The 18,549-nt window shown below is 38.4% G+C and overlaps 1 protein-coding gene across 1 annotated transcript in view; it reads left to right on the forward strand.

Annotated features, from left to right (window-relative positions):
- The first annotated feature begins 1,134 nt into the window (after positions 1–1,134).
- TES (testin LIM domain protein) overlaps positions 1,135–18,549 on the forward strand; it is a 57,987-nt gene continuing 40,572 nt past the window's right edge. The window contains exon 1 of the mRNA XM_005899128.3: positions 1,135–1,373. Within this exon, the coding sequence (XP_005899190.1) occupies positions 1,347–1,373 (27 nt within the window). The 5' untranslated portion in view covers positions 1,135–1,346. The remainder of the gene's footprint in view (positions 1,374–18,549) is intronic.

Here is an 18,549-nt window from a genome sequence, read left to right on the forward strand (position 1 = left end):
GCCTGGCAGGCTACAGTCCATGGGGTTGCAAGAATCAAACATGACTGAGAGACTAAACCACCACCACCACCACCACCAAAGGGGAGAGAAATGTGAACCTAAATAGCTATATGATTTGGGACTTTTTCCCTTTTAAAAGTAGATGCAGATTAGGTGGTCACTTGCTATCTAATCATTATAATTTTCTATCATTACCATGAACAGAGGGGAAAAAAAAGACTCCTCTCTTTTAATTAGTCAAAAGGTTGTTTTTTTCCATCCCAAACAAGCTGAAGACACTGTTTAAAGACTCATGAGCTTTAGCTCTGTTCCCAAGAGACTAAGAAATTGGGCAGGTCCCTATACCTCTGGGGTCCTCAGTTTCCTGCAAAATGAGAAAGTTATACTCAATAATCCCTAGAATTCCTTTCAGGTCCACCAAGGCAATAGTATTCATTGCAGTTGCTCCTGAAGGAGGCCATGATATGGATCCAAATCTAGAGCTGAAGCGCTGCTTGTTATGCCTATGATACTGCTTCATCTAAGCATGAGCACATGAGGAGCCTCACATCTTTTCACACAACAGGGACAACGGGCAAGCCTCTTCTTCCAAAGGAATGGTGTAAGTTATCTCTTTAGTGGTTCACATTATCCTCATTTTTGAACTATCAAATCCTCAGACAACCCATATAACCATCTTCATTGGCTGTCTGAGATAAGGTTTCCTGCCAGTGCTTGGGATATTGGAGAAAAGTATTTAGCCAAGTGCCTTTTCCACAACTCAACAGTGAAATTATAGAGTGCAATTATAGAGTGCAATGCCCATCACGAAGATCCCTAACAATCCCCACAACTTGTCTTTTTCTTTGCTCTGAATTCATATTTAAAGTCCCAAGCAAAACAGGTACAAGCTGACTGAATGGAAAAGGCTCTTCCTCATTTCAGCTGGAGGCAGCCTGGGCTCCAATTCTTTGGGAGGAGGTAGTGAGGACGCCCAGCGGAGCCTCAGAGACGAACTCCCGGCTACCCAATTGAGCTCCGCAGGGTACCGCCCCGAACGCGGCCCCGCCCCTCACCTTGCTGGCGCCGCGCTCGGCAGCGAAGGTGCGTGCGGCGTTCAGTGATTGGCGGCTGCCCGGAGGGGCCCGGCTGTCATTGGCTGCTTGGCCCTCTTTGTTCCCGGTCCCCGCCGCAGGCCGGCTGCAGCCGACTGGGCGGCGGAAGTTTGACCGTGCCGGGCAAGTGGCTGCGGCGGTGGTGCCGGTGTCCCGGCACATCTCCTCCAGTACCCGCAGCGGTGCCAGACGCCAGGCGATCCTGGGCGTGATATCCCCGCCAGGAGGAGAAACCCCCTCTGACACATAGACATGGATTTGGAGGCCAAAGTGAAGAAGGTAGGGTGGCTGGCAGCAGCCGCTTCACCTGCGCGGGGCGCCGCCCCCTGGCTATCAGTGGCTGGTGGGGCGCAAGGGCCGTCAGGCTCGAGCGGTGTCGGGATCTCCGGCGCCCGGGGCCCCAGTACCCGGTCCTTCGGGTAGAGGGGTGTCCGCTGGCCCTACTAACTCCTGAAACCCAGGAGCGACTGAGAGTCGCGCGCGAGGGCGGGCGCGGGACATTTCTCCCTGTCTAATCAAGTCCAACGGTTGGAGGTGTTTGAAACTTTTTCTTAAGATGTTTTGGCTGGGCCTGTGCCTCCCTAGAAGAAAAGGATGAGCTTAGGGCGAGTTCGGGCGAAACCATGACACTACTTCTTCCTGTCTCAGGAAGCTGAACTTTATTAAGCCTTTGTGGTTTGGGGTCACTGATGAGACTTTTGACAGCTCAGACCTCCTCCCTTCCCAGCTTGGCAGTCAAGAGGCTGTCTAGAGTGAGCGTTGATTTAACGTCCTTCCTTCGCAGCAGCGGCTGGTGATGGCGTGAAAGGTGAAGTTTTGGGTTGGTTTTTTTTTTTTTTTGGTCTCTCTTTGGTCATTCATTACTTGACTTCCAAAGCACTGCATTCGTCTTCCAAAGAAAATGTTCTCCTTCTTTGGCAACTAGTCCCAAAGGACGATTGTCAGCGGTGGTTTAGCTCCAGGAGACGTTTCCTGACTGGCTGCCCTCCGGGCTTCAGGACCCATGGCCCTACCTGAGCCGCTCCGTGAGTTTAGGAGACTCAGGTTTCCTGGGAGAAAAGGGTGGGGACCAGACTGTGACTCAGAGGGAATGCTGATGTCACATTCCAGTGTAACGTTCTGTGTGAAAGGTCGTCTCATTCCAGGGAATTGATTAAGCTAGTTGCTCCTTGGAGAAGGAAATGTTGCTCCTTATCAAATAAGGAAGGAAGTTCTGCTGAGAGTAAAGGGGGGAAAAATAGAGAACCTAATTTTCTTCTCTTGCTCATTGTGGGTTATCAGCATTGCCATTACTTCATCTTCTAAAGACAAGGTTTCTGGCCTAAGCATGAGTTCTGTTTCATGCCCACAGTTGGATTTTTGAAAATATATGCAAGTGCAAAATATTAGGTTAGGTTAGGAGGCTGTTGAAAAATAAAAAGCCTGCAGTGGGGGAAAAAAAAATGTTTGCCCTTTGTGACTAGACTCAGCATCCAAAAGGGAATTCAAGAACAGGAAAACGTAAATTCTGAGAGTACAGTGATTGAATTCTGTTGTCTTATAGTTTGGTTTCTTATTCTTTTCTTTGCTTTTAGATGACACTAAAAGCAAATTGATTTTTTGTTAATCTTGCTTGCTACTAGGAAAGCATTTTGTTTGCCCCTTAATTAGCCTTCTGTTGATGAACGCTTTGCTTATTTTGTTTTTCTTGTGGGAAACAGTGGGTAATTTAGTACTTGTCTAAAATTTTTTGTGGGGGGATCTTGTCTATGATTAAACACAGTGCTTCAAAAAGGACTTTTTAAATGCCCAGATTCTTTGGAAAGGAGGGATGAGTGGGTGAAACCATTCTGTGTTACTGTAATTGTGAATACCTGTCATATATTTGTCAAAACCCACAGAATAAACACAAAGAGTGCACCCTAAAATAAACTATGGACTTTGGGGGATGATGATGTGCCAGTGTAAATTCATCAATTGTAGCAAATGTACCACTTTGATGTGGGATATTGATAAAGCGGTGGGGGTGGGGGGGTGGTCTGAAAGGGGATAGGAGATATATGGGAATGCTGTATCTTCTGCTAAATTTTGCTGTGAACCTAAAACTGCTCCAGGAAAAAAACAAAACAAAACACCCTCTATTTAAAAGGAGGAAAAAAAAAACACACACACAAGTAACATTCAAAAGTGATTTTGAAATTATTTGGGACGAGAAGTAATTCTGAGGGAGAAAGTCCAGAGTTAAGAATTATATGTGCTAGCAAGGGAAAAATCCAGACATTATTTATACACAGTTTCCTTAGTTTCAGAATGTGGATTATCGTAAATAATCATCTTGATATATGGATGCATCTTCCCTTTACTTTAAAAGGTTATCTTTTCAACCGAGAATCTTATCCTTCTCTCTAATCCTCCTCCCCCCCTCCCCCCACCCGAAGAAAAAGGATTCCATAAATTTAAAACTTTTACAGACAATACCATGACAGTAACAAATCCTGTTTCACTACCTTGTCATCACTGGTGATTCTCAGGGCAAAGTCCTCAACTAGTAAATTGGAAAGTAAAAGATCCCAAAGATGTCCAATCTGATTGCCAACATACCCTCTCTGTGTCTAGGTAGGATCCTTGACAGATTAATGTTCTGTGTATTTGACAGAGTGTTTCCCAGTACAAATAATTTAGAGGTCCCAGGAATACATTTCATAATTTCAAAAAGAAACTTGCATTCCCTTTAGAAATTGTTTTCTAACACATGAGAAGGAAACATTACAATATCATCTTTGATCTTATGAGTCTTCTTACCCTGTTTTGGTATCTAGGATACTTTTCAGGTCTCCCTTCTTTTTGACTTGGATATGCAAGAAAACTGATGGTTTGAATATACCTTTTAAAAATCATAGCTGAAAGTTGAAATAAAGGCACAGCCATTTAAGTAAAACTAAATTCGACTTCTGTTTTAAGATGCATGGCATTTTTTTCCTTTTAAAACCTTTTTACTGTTGTTTTCATAAGAAATTTTCTCCAGGCAGATGACAAATGTTACTTTCCCATTAACATTTCATGTAAAAAGAATTAGAGGGTTGTCTTCATTTCACATCCACCTAGGTGGATGATGTTATTATAAGATTCTTTGTTTTTAAAAGGAGAACTTGGGTGTCTATCATTGGCATAAATTTGGATTAATTACCGGTTAAAATACACCATCAGGCAAGGAATTTTTATAACTAGATTTTACTATATTGTATTTTGTTTGAGATAAGTGAGCTGTTGCTAGGAAGTGAGAGCTAGTTTGGTTATACAGAGTTTTGTTTTAATAATATTTTAGAGTAGAATTTGATTTTTACATCTTTGCCCTTTCTTTGGAGTTACTTGTCTAGATCTCTTCCTTATGTCTTGTGTCTCTTTATTATAATTGACTTCATGTAAGTAGAGCCTGTGTCTGCTTGGAAAAAACAATGACCTTTGAGAAACAGAAACAGAGTCTCATTTTATGGTGAATGCTAAATCATGGCCCACAGCCAGATGTTTTCCTCTTTCCTTTCTGTGTTACTCTCCCCTGAGAGGAGAAGGAAATGGCAACCCACTCCAGTGTTCTTGCCTGGAGAATCCCAGGGATGGGGGAGCCTGGTGGGCTGCCATCTATGGGATCGCACAGTTGGACACGACTAAAGGAACTTAGCAGCAGCTCCCCTGAGAATCACTTTTTTCTCTTTAAAAACATACCAGAGAGAAAGAGAACTATAGTAATTTCCCTTAGGCTGCCTGGAATTGCAAAAGAGCTTTTAATATTACACTTTATTCATTGTTTGCCTCCTTTCTAACCTCCATCTTTTGATCCTTCCTGATGTCTTGTGTATTTTTTCTGTAGGACCCTTTTCTTTGTTTCTTTAATTTTAAAAAGATGAGATTTTAAAGATTACAAAGTCACTAAAACATCTTGTTTCTCAGCATCCAAACATGTTCTGAAAGCTTCTGTCATTGCTGAAAAATCAAAGTGAAACCATGTGATTGCAGTTGGAAAGATAACTGAACCACAAAGATTATTTCCATTAGAAATTAGAATGAACCTTTTCTCTTAGGGTGGTCCCTGACTGAAGTGGAAAAGACAAGTAAATGGTGACCTGGAGGTTCAAATCTACACTTGAATTCTCTGCTTGAAGCCATTCTTGCCTGAGAATCATTGGCAAGACTTGGGGTAATGGGAGGGCTTCCAGGGCTTTACCTTAGAGGCAGTTACTCTCTCAGAACAAGTATAGAATAAAGTGTTCCTTAGCAGGGCTTTTATCTCTTTTAAGCCATAGTGTGAGTCATTACATTAATTAGATATGAAAAGTCACTTTTTCTAACTTGCTTTGAATATTGGTTTGAATAGAACTGTAGTAGGTTTTCTGTTGATTTTCTTCCTTAGTCCTGTCCTGTGAAGTTGAATTAGGGGTTTATGTCTCCACTGGCTGTCAAGCTGTGTACCATCACCTTTCTCCTTGACTTTGCTAGCTCACCTTCAATAATACTAAATATTACTAATCCAAGACACACTCCTCACCCTACATGCCCCCTTTTTCCCCCAACACACACATCACCCTCCTTTTTTTTTTTTTGAAACAAAATAATTTTTATTTCCTAACCATAGCAAACATATACATCCAATGTGTACTTCTTCTTGTTACCAGCTAGATGGAAAATCTCTTTCTTCTATATTCCCAAAGCATCTTATCATAACTCTTAGCAAACTCATTACTTTCTCCCTCTAGATTATAGTCTTTCTCTTAACTAGATTGCAAGCTTCTTGAGGGAAATTCATATCCTATTTATACTTGTATAGTTATTTTGTTTTCTGTTCAAAGCAATTTATGAAGCAGACTAGCTTCATTTTAAGGATAAGAAAACTCAGGCTTAGATAGGTTGATCTGAAACTGGCAGAACGTAACTGTGATCTTGCACCATGGTCTTCATAATCCACGTGACTTCCATTATGTCACCTAGCCTGAGTCCTCTGATACTTTTGCTCTGATCACTGCATATATGTTGAATGAAGTACCCTAATAGAAAAAAACCTAAGATGCATTTAAGCATTTTTATTTGTTTAAAGGAATTATATTGGAGAAATGGTTTCTGTTCCAATAAAATTACCACTCTACTGGTTTCCTGTAGTTAGTTTATACTTTACCCATGGTCATATGTATGCCTTTAGTGTAAGTTGCCTTTGACATTTTTTGCATGGAAACAAAGTCTAAATAAGTACAAATATCATGAAAAGTAACTTCTGGGAGATTTTACAGTCAAAGAAATTCCATAAGTTCCAATAACGTTCTGGACCATATCTTCTAGAATTCCCAGGTTTTGTTGGGAGCAGTTATAGTGCTGCCTTCTAGCTACTTAATATGGTTCTGAACAATAGCAACCCTGCTTTTGGCTCTTTGTCTTTCAACTAGTGACATCTGGAATTGTATACAGGTACTCATGGTTGGCCTGTAGAACAATCTGTTCTACCTGCTGAACCCCAGAGTTGATAGTAAGCCTTACACATAACATGGTAGGCTACACCTCTTTTTCTCCTAGGCACAAAGTACTCTAAGTGCCACTGGAATGGCAGATCATGCAGCTTAGAATAGAGCAGTTAAAAACAAAAAGTTCAATGTTAGGAGAATTGTTCATACAATAAGATCTATTGAGAAGCAGTAGGAAACACCAAAATGAACTATTTAACGAGGCACTCACTGAACTCCAGTAGGGTACCAGTCTTGTGAGCCTGGAATTAACATCATGGACCACAGAATTAGTCTGAGGGGTCTATTTAGTAGAAAGAAAATGATAAATTGATGAAAGAGTATTACTTCCTATGTTCTTTTTCTGAAAGCCAGAAGTAGGGATATAGTTTGCCCCATGCTAATTTGAATATGTTTTTTTACACACCAAATCACTACAGTGTGTTCAGAAATTAGAAAAGATCAATAAGTACCCAGTATAGGTAAAGCGCAGTAGTATACAGAAAGATCTTCTGTGGTATATTAGCTTTCTCATGTCTGTTTATCAGTATGATGTTTTAAATTCGCTCTGGGCTGAGAATTAGCAGATCTGGGTCCACTGTAGTCTTTGTGATCTTGGCCACTCTGGATATCAATTTCCTTATCTATAAAAATCAATAGGGGAGCCAAGTGATTTCTAAGATTTCTTCAAACCCAGTTACTCTTTTTGACTTTGGAAAAATATCAGTAGTTTACCAAATATAATAATGTTCCACAGTGCTTAAAAATCATACAAGCCAAGAATATATAAATATATATGATTTTCAGTGAAATGGCCTGTATATAAATGTTATATATTCTTATGGAGTCCATGAGAAAATGAAAATTTTTTTCATAGATCTTAGCTGTTTTTTCAGCTTGTTTTTACTTAATTAGTTTGCCTTTTAAATATTTGTGGGGTATTTGAAAACATTAAGTTTAATTCATTTAACTCTTTAGTTTACAGCTTCAAAGGCATATAAATTGCTTTATTAGCATGAGGCAAATAAGCCTAGTCATGATGTATATCACTCTCGATGGTACTTAATTATAGGAAAATGAAAAATAATGGAGCTTTTATTGTCTTTAAAAGTTATCTCTCCTAAAATAAGATGATTCATTTAAAAACTATGTGAGTAGTTTATGTGCAAAACATTTTTCTAAACCCTGGGGGTATAGTATGAACAAAAAGACAAGATACCTTGTATTACAGAACTTACACTATTGAGAGAAAGGATAGAGAAAAAAAAAATGACAAAATAAATGATAGAAAGTAAGTACAAATGGGATTATATCCCTTAGTGAACTCTTTACAGGTCAAGAGTACACTAGATTTGTAACACAATGTCCTATTTTAGTGGTGATTCTTGGCATTTGTTCCTGGCTTTGCAAGCTTTGTACTTAGGAGTGATTATTTGTCTTAAGTAATGTCAAATGAAAAATGAGAAAGCAGCTTATATGTATTAGAATGTGAAGAAGCTTATAATCAGATAAAGCTAAAATATTTACAGTGTTACACCTATAGATACACAAACTGTCTTTTTCCTGATTACAAATGCGCTTCAAGGGTCATTCCTGTATTGCATTTCCTGTTTACAATCATTACTAATTTTTGTTTGGTAACTACTGTCATGGTACCTGAAAGAAGGACTTTTAAAAATCCATTTATTAGATCATTGATATATAATACATACAGGAAATTATTTTGCTTTTTACAAAGTAGTGATGTTTAGAGATTATTATATGAATTATGAAATAACTTTTTTAATGATAAGAAAATAGAGAAAAGACTAACCAAATTGAAAATGAGTTTTAGAACCTCAAATTTTCAAGATTTTAAGGAAAAATTAATTTGAAAATTGATAAATTTGTATTTGATCTTTGAGTAAAATCCGTGGATTAAAATGTGCCTTAAGCACTGTTATTAGAGGATTAAATTTAGAGGTTATGTTTTTCAGCTATCCAGCTCCAGTCTTTGATTCTCCTATAAAAAAGCTGTGGTCATATTTAAAATAGTTTCACTTATTTTTTTTCCAAGTACCTGATCTACCTAACTCCCTACTTAAATAATAGGAAATTAGAAGAATTAATATGCATGACTATAATTTTCTAATGCAAGTTCAAGCTGTGATTCTAAAATGACTTTTTAACTATTTTTCTTTCTTTTTTCTTCTCAACCATTATAATCACTGTTCATTGCCAGTTACAAAAACTATAAGAAAGAACAGAAGGTGATAGAAGAAAGAACCTACCTAAAGAAACTCACTAGGTATAATCTGGGGACTGCTATGGAAGTATTTCATGTTTCTGTAGTATTTAGCTATAAAAATTGGTTGATTGTAGGTATCACTGCTTTTATTTTGGTCATATTCAACAAAGGAGAAAAGCATTGTTTAGGATTGCCGGTTTCTCTTATCCTTGGCTAGTCAACAATGTTGGACTGCTTGGGTTTGAGTATGGCTTGAGGGAGGGACTGTAGGAGAAGCCAGGCAGTTTGAGGACTGCCAAGAGCACATCTGCCAAGCAACAGCCAGGCTACCACTATGTAAATATAATTAAACTCTGGATGAGGCCGGATCATCCTCAAATCACCTGTGCTTCAGTCTGTCTTTATTACAGTGACATTCTGACCACCATACAAATTTTAAGAAGGGGTTTCAGGGCATCTGTTGGTTACATAGCTTCGTATCTAAAACAGTGAGCCTAGCAAAAAAAGAGGCTGAAAGCCTAGCACAGATCCTTGGTGCTGAGTCCGTTAATGTCTATTGCCACCATGAACTTATTACCCCTGTTTTGTTTAAAGATAAAGTGATATCATGTTTCATTGCAAAATGACAATGCAAATATTAGGTGTATTTTTCTTTTTATGAGTGTAATATCATGGAAGTCTTGATAAAATGAGTCACAAAGTGAAGGTAAAGAATATATTTCCATTATGGGATACTGGCATACAATACAAATAATTGAGGGTTAAACAAAACAAAGTCACCATTTGTTTTTCATAGAGGATATTAAAATTTCAATTTAGATGTAAAACTACAGAATCTAAATTCCTTTTCTATCAGTATCATCTGTTGAGCTTGTATCCCCCAAAATTCCATGATGTCATCTGTGGTGGATCAAAGAAGGAAGGTAGGCAGGCTAGCTAGTGGGCAAGATGTGAATTAACTACAGTGCTGGATAGAATGACATCAGTGCTATAATGCAGTGTTGCTCAAAATATCTGTGTTGAGGAACCATTTTTTCAAAACTCCGAATCTGTCCCAGGCCAATACTTTTTAAAACACAATAAAAACGAGTTACTAAAAGAAAAAAAAAAGATAAAAATGAGGCCAGTTTAAGAAATATACTAGACATACTGTCAAAGTGCTTAACAATTCTAATTTCTTTCAGTTTCTTTGTATGTTCCATCACAAACTGGTAACCAAAAGTTTGCAGACTGCACACTTTGTAGCACTGCAATAGGAATACAGACAACTACGACTACCATTCTCTACCCTTATCAGTGGAGAATATGTTCCAAGACCCCCAGTGGATGCCTGAAACCCCAGATAGTACCAAACCCTATATATACGGTTTTTTCCTATATACACATGCCTATCACAATAAACTGGAAAATTCTGAAAGAGATGGGAATACCAGACCACCTGACCTGCCGCTTGAAAAACATTTATGCAGGTCAGGAAGCAACATTAGAACTGGACATGGAACAACAGAATGATTCCAAATAGGAAAAGGAGTAAATCAAGGCTGTATGTTGTCACCCTGCTTATTTAACTTCTATGCAGAGTACATCATGAGAAACATTGGGCTGGAAGAAGCACAAGCTGGAATCAAGATTGCCGGGAGAAATCTCAATAACCTCAGATATGCAGACGACACCACCCTTATGGCAGAAAGTGAAGAGGAACTCAAAAGCCTCTTGATGAAAGTGAAAGAGGAGAGTGAAAAAGTTGGCTTAAAACTCAACATTCAGAAAACGAAGATCATGGCATCTGGTCCCATCACTTCATGGGAAATAGATGGGGAAACAGTGGAAACAGTGTCAGATTTTATTTTTCTGGGCTCCAAAATCACTGCAGATGGTGACTGCAGCCATGAAATTAAAAGACACTTACTCCTTGGAAGGAAAGTTATGACCAACCTAGATAGCATATTCAAAAGCAGAGACATTACTTTGCCAACAAAGGTCCGTCTAGTCAAGGCTATGGCTTTTCCTGTGGTCATGTATGGATGTGAGAGTTGGTCTATGAAGAAGGCTGAGCGCCGAAGAATTGATGCTTTGGAACCGTGGTGTTGGAGAAGACTCTTGAGAGTCCCTTGGACTGCAAGGAGATCCAAGCAGTCCATTCTGAAGGAGATCAGCCCTGGGATTTCTTTGGAAGGAATGATGCTAAAGCTGAAACTCCAGTACTCTGGCCACCTCATGCAAAGAGTTGACTCATTGGAAAAGAATCTGATGCTGGGAGGGATTGGGGGCAGGAGGAGAAGGGGACAACAGAGAATGAGATGGCTGGATGGCATCACTGACTCGATGGACGTGAGTTTGGGTAAACTCCTGGAGTTGGTGATGGACAGGGAGGCCTGGCGTGCTGCAATTCATGGGGTCACAAAGAGTCGGACATGACTGAGTGACTGAACTGAACTGATGATGAAATTTAATTTATAAATTAGGCACAGTAAGAGATTAACAACAAGAACTAAAAATAGAAAAATCATAACTATATACTATAGTAAAAGTTTTGTTGATATGATTTCTCTCCTTAATTAACTTCCTCATTGCTACCAGAAATGGAGCTGTGGCTTATTCAATGGCATACCCAGTCTCTGCAGTAATTTTTATATTTTTCTGTCCAAACCTATTCCCAAATATTTGTAACCATCCTTTGCATGTGTGCTTGCTAAGTTGCTTCAGTCGTATCCGACTCTTTGCAACCCTATGGACTGTAGGCTGCCAGGCTCCTCTGTCCATGGGATTCTCCACGCAAGAATACTGGAGTGGGTTGCCATGTCCTTCTTCAGGGGATCTTCCTGTCTCAGGGATCAAACCCGTGTCTCTTTGTCTCCTGCAGTGGCATGCAGGTTGTTTACCACTAGTGCCACCTGGGAAGCACTAAATGGTATAAGTCATTTTAGGGGATCCCTTGCTGAAGTCTTCATGTGGGCTTCATGTTTTCTGGTGCCACATGTTACCACCAACTAGAATATGTTTCTGCTTATGTCTCCCACCCATGAGTTTAATGCCTTTTCCATCTTAACTAGGCAATTAGCACGTACTGTGTGGCTATAATTTCTGCAGTTTGAGGTGCAACAGCAACACTAACATGAATTTGTTTTTCCTTCTTTACAATTTCATGAATAGAAGATTTCTTCCTACCATAGATCTTAGTAGCATCAGCATATAATTTTTTGCTGCTAAGTGGAGAAATATCCTTTCCTTTCACTTAAAGGAATGACCTTTCCTTTCACTTAAAGGAATCACTTTAAGTTTTCTCTTTGGCATATCTGAATTGCCAGCATCACTATTTCTGCAGTTTGGAGCCATTATTAAGTAAAAATAAGGGTTATTTGGAATGCAAGCACTGCAATGATACTGTAACAATCAGTCTGGTAATGAAATTGGCTACTAAGTGACTAACTAGCTGAATAAACTGGTCAAAGGATGATTTGTAACTAAAAGCAGGACAGAGCAGACTCCAGATTTCATCACACTACTCAGAATGCAGTTAAAATTTAGGAATTGTTTACTTCTGAAATTTTCCATTTAATATTTTTGGATCATAGTTAACCATAAGTAACTGAAACTGCAGAAAGCACAAGTGTGGATAAGGGGCAACTACTGTATTATGAGGTTTCAGAAGCAGAAGCAATATAATTGGGTGGATTGGGAACAACGTTATGGAGGAAACATCAGTCAAACTAACTCCTGTAGGATAAGTAGGCAAAGAAGGATTTCCAGGAAGAATAGATAATCTGAACTAAAGAAACATGGCTGCAAAACGTCAGTAAACCCTTGGCATTCTCACCATTAACATTTTCAGCATTGACTCTTCTAGAATAAAGCTAAGGTATATGATTTGTGATTTTCCTAGATTACACGTTTGAATTTTGAAGTGTGCCACTGAGCTTGTACGGGAACCTAATCTACTGCTGAGGATCTATGTCTCTCGCCTAATCATGATTCTTATTTAATGTCATCTCTTGACTTAGAGGAGAAAACATCACACTGGAGTCTAGCTGAGGTAGTCTGGGCTTGGCTGCAAGCTGTGGGTTAGACTATCCTGCTTTGAAGTAAAACTTTACTTTTGCTCTAAATACACCTGAATGCCAATCCTGGGCAAAGTGGAAAATAAAAAGATGGTCTTTTGACACCTTTTACCCCAGATTTTCTGTGCCTTCTCCTCATCGGGCTTTTCCTCTCCAGATTCCCTTGGATGCTTGTCCTTGCCTGGGCAGCGTGCTCTAACAGCTCTTTCAAGCCAGTGCCACAGGCCTTTCCCTTCATTCTGTCTCTGAGAACATGCCTGTACTGTTCTCTTTTCTGCATGTGCTCTGATTAGGTAGACAGTCAATGTCAAGACATCACTTAATTGTATAGTCATCCTTACTCCTCAATTATACTCCTAAAGAAATACTGTAGCCCTTAAGCCTGGTAAAAAATGATGGCAATATTCAAGTTTAGGTATGTGCAGTCTTTAAAAAGGCTTCTCAATAAATAGCAATATATGTGGAATCCACTCTTTGAGCCAGCTGTGGAGTTAGTGACACAAGACCAAATTAGAATTGTTTGTCATGATCTAGATTCTTTTAGGAGACTCTTACAGACGCCTTTTGGAATCACATTTTAAAAATACCTTTTATAGCTGATAATTGGGAGTTTCTGAGGCCTGTGTATAAAAGCACATGCATTACAAAGTCTTTCCACTGAGCCAGAGCTCAGCCAATCCTAATTAAAAAATCATTTCATCGGCAGCTGTAGCCTGTGACACTTTTATAGTCTGCATTGTCTTTCTCAAAGTAACAGAGTTAGGAGGAGGCTCTTTTTGAATAGAATTCACAGAAGAGAATTGGTGAACAGCTCAGGTGACTGCCTTTACATAAGAGTTTAGAAATAATTTGATAGTAGTCAATTTGAAAAATGTTTATAAGGAACCAGCTAAACTGAACAGATGCAATACATTTCTTTTTATAATTTACTTACCTAAAATAAGTGCAGTCTTAAAAAAAAAACAACTAAATTATTTTGTCTCCAATAATATTGTGAGGATATATTAGGTTTTGAATAAGTATACAGTACTGAAAAGTTAGTTATGAACTGCTGCCTATAAATATACCTAATTTGAATCAAGTAATTTACATTCTGATATCACAAAGAAGTACTATATATTTTTTCCTTTTCATCACCAGAAAAGTTATATAATAAAATAAGGTTTATATCAATCTTTTTCCAGTTTTATCCTCTGTTCATTAAGGAGGACTTTGACATATTATAAAAATTGTGAAATTTTTCTTTTGAATGTATTTCTAGAAATTTCTTGCTAGTCAAACCTGATCGTTTGTATTCTGGTTTGTGACTGTGTTCTAAAACATGTATGTATGTGTGTACACAAGTGTGTATATATGTTGAGATGGCTAGAGAATAAGATGAGAGACAAAATCATTCTACTGTGTCTTCTGAAAGATTGTTCCCTGATCTTGACTGAGTGAACAGTTAAACTGAGGGGAATAAAATGAGAGCATTTATAAGGAAAGAGCAAAGTTTTGTTTACTCTGCCCATTGGGGTGGATAGAGACTTAAATATTTGAAGTGGAAAAAAATAAAGGCAAGGGTGGTAGATAAGCACATTTATATCCCCTCCCTTTGTAAAGTCTGTCATTACAGATCACTTAGTCTTAGCATTTAAAATCAAAACAGAATAGAGGCTGTCAAGATGGCCCCCGTTGATCCCACCTCCTAGAATTCATAATCCTTTGTGTTCCCCTTCCCTTGAGTGTGGGCTGGTCCTGGTCAGTAGCTGCCAAGGAATGTAACATGGCAGATGTGATGGTACATCCCTTCGAAGATTAAAGACTTCAGCCTCTATCTTGGGTACACTCACTCTCTGTGGTTTGCTTGGCCTGGGGAAAACTTGCTGCCATGTCATAGGTGCCAGTGTGAGAGAGCTTAAAAGTGGATCTTCCCCAGTCAAGCCTTGAGTGACTACAGCCTTGGTTGACCCCTGACTGCAACCTTGCAAGAGTCTCTGAGCCAGCCCACCTAGATAAGCCACTCCCACCTGCCTGACCCATAGAAAGCTATAAGATGATAAATGTTTGTTATTTCCAGCCCCCAAATTTTAGAGTAATTTGAAAGTAATACAGAGGTTTTCCACTAGGAATCTAGGAATTTAGTGATTTGGAAAAAAAAAAAAAAGAATTATTGCAGTTTTTGCTTCATTATATTACCCCTGGACACTGCATAAATATATGGAATCTTCTATATAATATAGTTAATAATTTTCAGTACTAGTGATAAACCTACTTGTTTTGAATAAAGATCTTTCTACTTTGAGAATTAACTTGTTCATTTGCATTTCGTTGTTTCTTTTAAAACATTTTTTTTCCTCTTCCTGAAACATTGTAAGAGAACTATTTTACATCAGGACCCTGGATGTTTCCTTGACTTATGCCCCATGCTTTTGAGGGTCCTCTTGTATGTGTGAATGATCACCTCAGGGCTTTCTGTGTAGTGCAGGTGGTTAGCAGACACTCGGGTTTTTATAATCAGTCTCAGGTTTGTCTAGGAAGGAGGAATTCCTGGCTGGTAACAAATAGACAGTCTTTCAGATGAAAATCTATTGTTCTACAGAAGTTACAGATGAGGAATATGACTCATTTAAATTATTACTTATCTTCAGAGTCTCATTTTAGAGGAAAAAATAGTGATTTTGTAGTTAAGCTCAGGATTTGGAGTTAGAAAGGCCAAGATTCAAATCAGCTCTGTCAGCTTTTGGCAGATTGCCCACAAGATAGTCTTAGACAAATTACTTAATCTCTCCAAGTCTCAGTGTCTTTATTTGTGAAATAGGAGTAATAACACTTTCCCATCAGTTGTCTTGAAAATTCAATCAGGTGATGTATGTATTGTGCTTGGTAAGTATTCGTGTCTTAACAAATGGTGTGCGTGCATACTAAGTCGCTTTAGTTGTGTCTGACTCTATTTTTGTGACCCTATGGACTTGTAGCCCACCAGGCTCCTCTGTCCATGGGATTCTCCAGGCAAGAATACTGGAGTGGGTTTCCATGTCCTACTCCAGGGGATCTTCCCGACCCAGGACTTGAACCTGGGTTCCTGTACTGCAGGCAGATGTCTTACCAGCTGAGCTACCAGGAAAGCCCCTAACAAATAGTAGTTGAGGTGTTTTTATTACCACTTCCACCTTCACAACTACCAGTGGTCATTAAGAAAAAGCATAATTAGAATTGCTTTAAGGTACCCTAACAAAACTACAATTCATTATTGTTTCCTAGAAAAAAGCAGCAGGATCTACTTCTGGTCTTCGTCAAAAATGTTACTGTATTTATTGAGGTTGTGTAGATGTTTTAAGTAACTTACGATTTGATTATATCCCAGACCAAAGTAGAGAAATTGCCTTGGTTACAGTCCTTATATCACTTAACCTAAGACTGGTACTGCCTTAAAGAATGTAGGGAAAGACTGAGTGGGAGTTATCTATTTAATTTGTTAAAGTTCCAGGAAGATTGACCCAGTACCTCCAGAACAGAATTTATTATGAACTGTTTAGACTGAAAGATCACTTGTTTTCTTTTCCTTCTTATCACAGTGATTTGTTAGTGATGATTTACTACTATATGTGAACAAAAAAGTGTCAGTTCATTTGTCTCACAGTGGATTTTGTGATATAGTTTCACGAAGGGCTCTGCCTTTGTACTTCATGCACTGAAAAGCTGAAAGGATGTGAAAATGAATTCTAGAATCTGTTATGAAGAGTTTTATTTCCACTTGCTTCTGAATAAGTGGTCCTGACAACTAAAGATCCTTACTTGATTATTTTATTCTTGGTATAATATTTTGATCTCAAATTAAAATTTATATTTCTTTCTATTTAAAAAGGATTAATATATTAAATATTTATCTGACCCGAGGTCTTTGCATGTTCCTGATCTGTGCGTAGGCACTAGTGGTTAAGAACAGGCATTCTGCGGTGCAGCTGACCTTAGACCTGTCAGCAGTTTTCTGCTTTAGTTTCTTCACCTGGATGAAAATGCAGAAATAATTAACAGGTTTCATAGCATTGTTATGAGTATAAAATGAGTATAAAATGAGATGACCCAAGTGAAAATTTACGGCCATGCCTGACAATATAATGGCTCAATAACTATTTGCCATTGCAGTTATTATCACCACCACCCCTGCCAGAGCCCTTTTAAAATCTTTATTTATTTTTTGTGAAAAGTAATGGAAATTCCTTGGTGCTATGTCATAAATGATTTGATTAAATTAAAGCAAGTATTAAAAAAGTAGATAATACTTTCTGGCATTTCTACAAATCTCAGGCTCTGCAGCAGGCATCAGGAATTCAAATATGAACTAGAAACTCAGTCCAGTGGAGTAAATGAGTATCATAGTATAGAAAAAAAGGGCTAAATAATAGAATTTGAACTAAGACCAGTGGAATTCAGAAGAACTCTGCTGAGGATGGTTCAGGAAGGATACAGAGTAACTGCTGTTTGAATTGGGTATATACAGATGAAGGAGAAGAGGAATGAGATCCAGGCAAGGGAAAAGCTCATCTAGAAGCAGAGCATGGCTGGAGGGAGAGGGCTTCGAGGAAGGGAGTTGTAGGATCGAGGGTGGTGCCAAGTTGAAAGGCCTTTCTCTGCCAGGCTACGACACGTGGAATTCATTGAACTCACTGAAAGTATCTAACAAGGGTAATATTACCATCACCTTTGGGTTTTATTAAAATAATTTGGGGAGCAGCGCTATGACCTTACATGAAGGGAGTGATCAGTTTGGAGAGTGTGAGCCCAGGTTGATGTGATAGAAATTTGGACATGAACAGGAAAGTGGAGATGTAAGAGCAAAGTGTAGTTTTTAACAGAACTTGGACATTAAAAGCCTGACTTTGACAAGGATAAAGAGGCCTGCATGCCCAAGTTTGGATAACTAGGTAAGTGTAATGACTTCTTCTTCATTCTTCTTCTCTTGTATTTCGGAATTAAGTGAGAGATGGAAAGTTTTTGTTCTTCTGAGCAAAGCAAAAAATAACCGCAATTTTACTAGGAATGATTAATCATACCTCTTAATCACAATAAGTTACTTCTTTGTATTCCCACCTAAAAAACTTGACAAACTATATGAAAGTTGAAGTCTTTATGTTTAAGTCTGGTTTTCTGTGTAATCTGACCTTTTTTTTTTTTTGGTGGTGGGTGGTCACTGAGAATCTTAGTAGATATTGGGAAACAGGCATTGAGCTAAAAAACTAAAACAGTTTAAACTCTTATGTTAGATATTAATGAAAACATACCAATTTGAAGTTGGGTTGAGGGGAAACTTCAAAGATTATACCAGGTTTCTAGAAGAGCCATATGCTGAGAATTATTTATTTAGAAATTTAATTCCTTTGTCTGGAATATTCACTTCTGTGAACAAGATCTAAAATACCTGGGTGTAATATGAATATATGTGTGTATACATATATATATGTGGATGAATAGATGTGTACATGTACAGAGAAAGAACATATATGTATTTCATATAATCTACCTTGGTCAGCTTCATTCCAAGGTGATTAAAGAATTCTTAGTAACACTTGTGTGTTTAGTAACCACATAAGATTTTTTGCTCCAGAGGGAAATTTGGTTATGAAAACAGCATGAATCAGATGATCTCACTATGAATACTGAATAATATCTTCCAGACGTAAATTGTATCCAAATCAAGTCAGACTGTATTCAAAATACCAGAT

This window comes from Bos mutus, chromosome 4 (assembly GCF_027580195.1).
Source record: "Bos mutus isolate GX-2022 chromosome 4, NWIPB_WYAK_1.1, whole genome shotgun sequence".
Lineage (NCBI taxonomy): Eukaryota > Metazoa > Chordata > Mammalia > Artiodactyla > Bovidae > Bos > Bos mutus.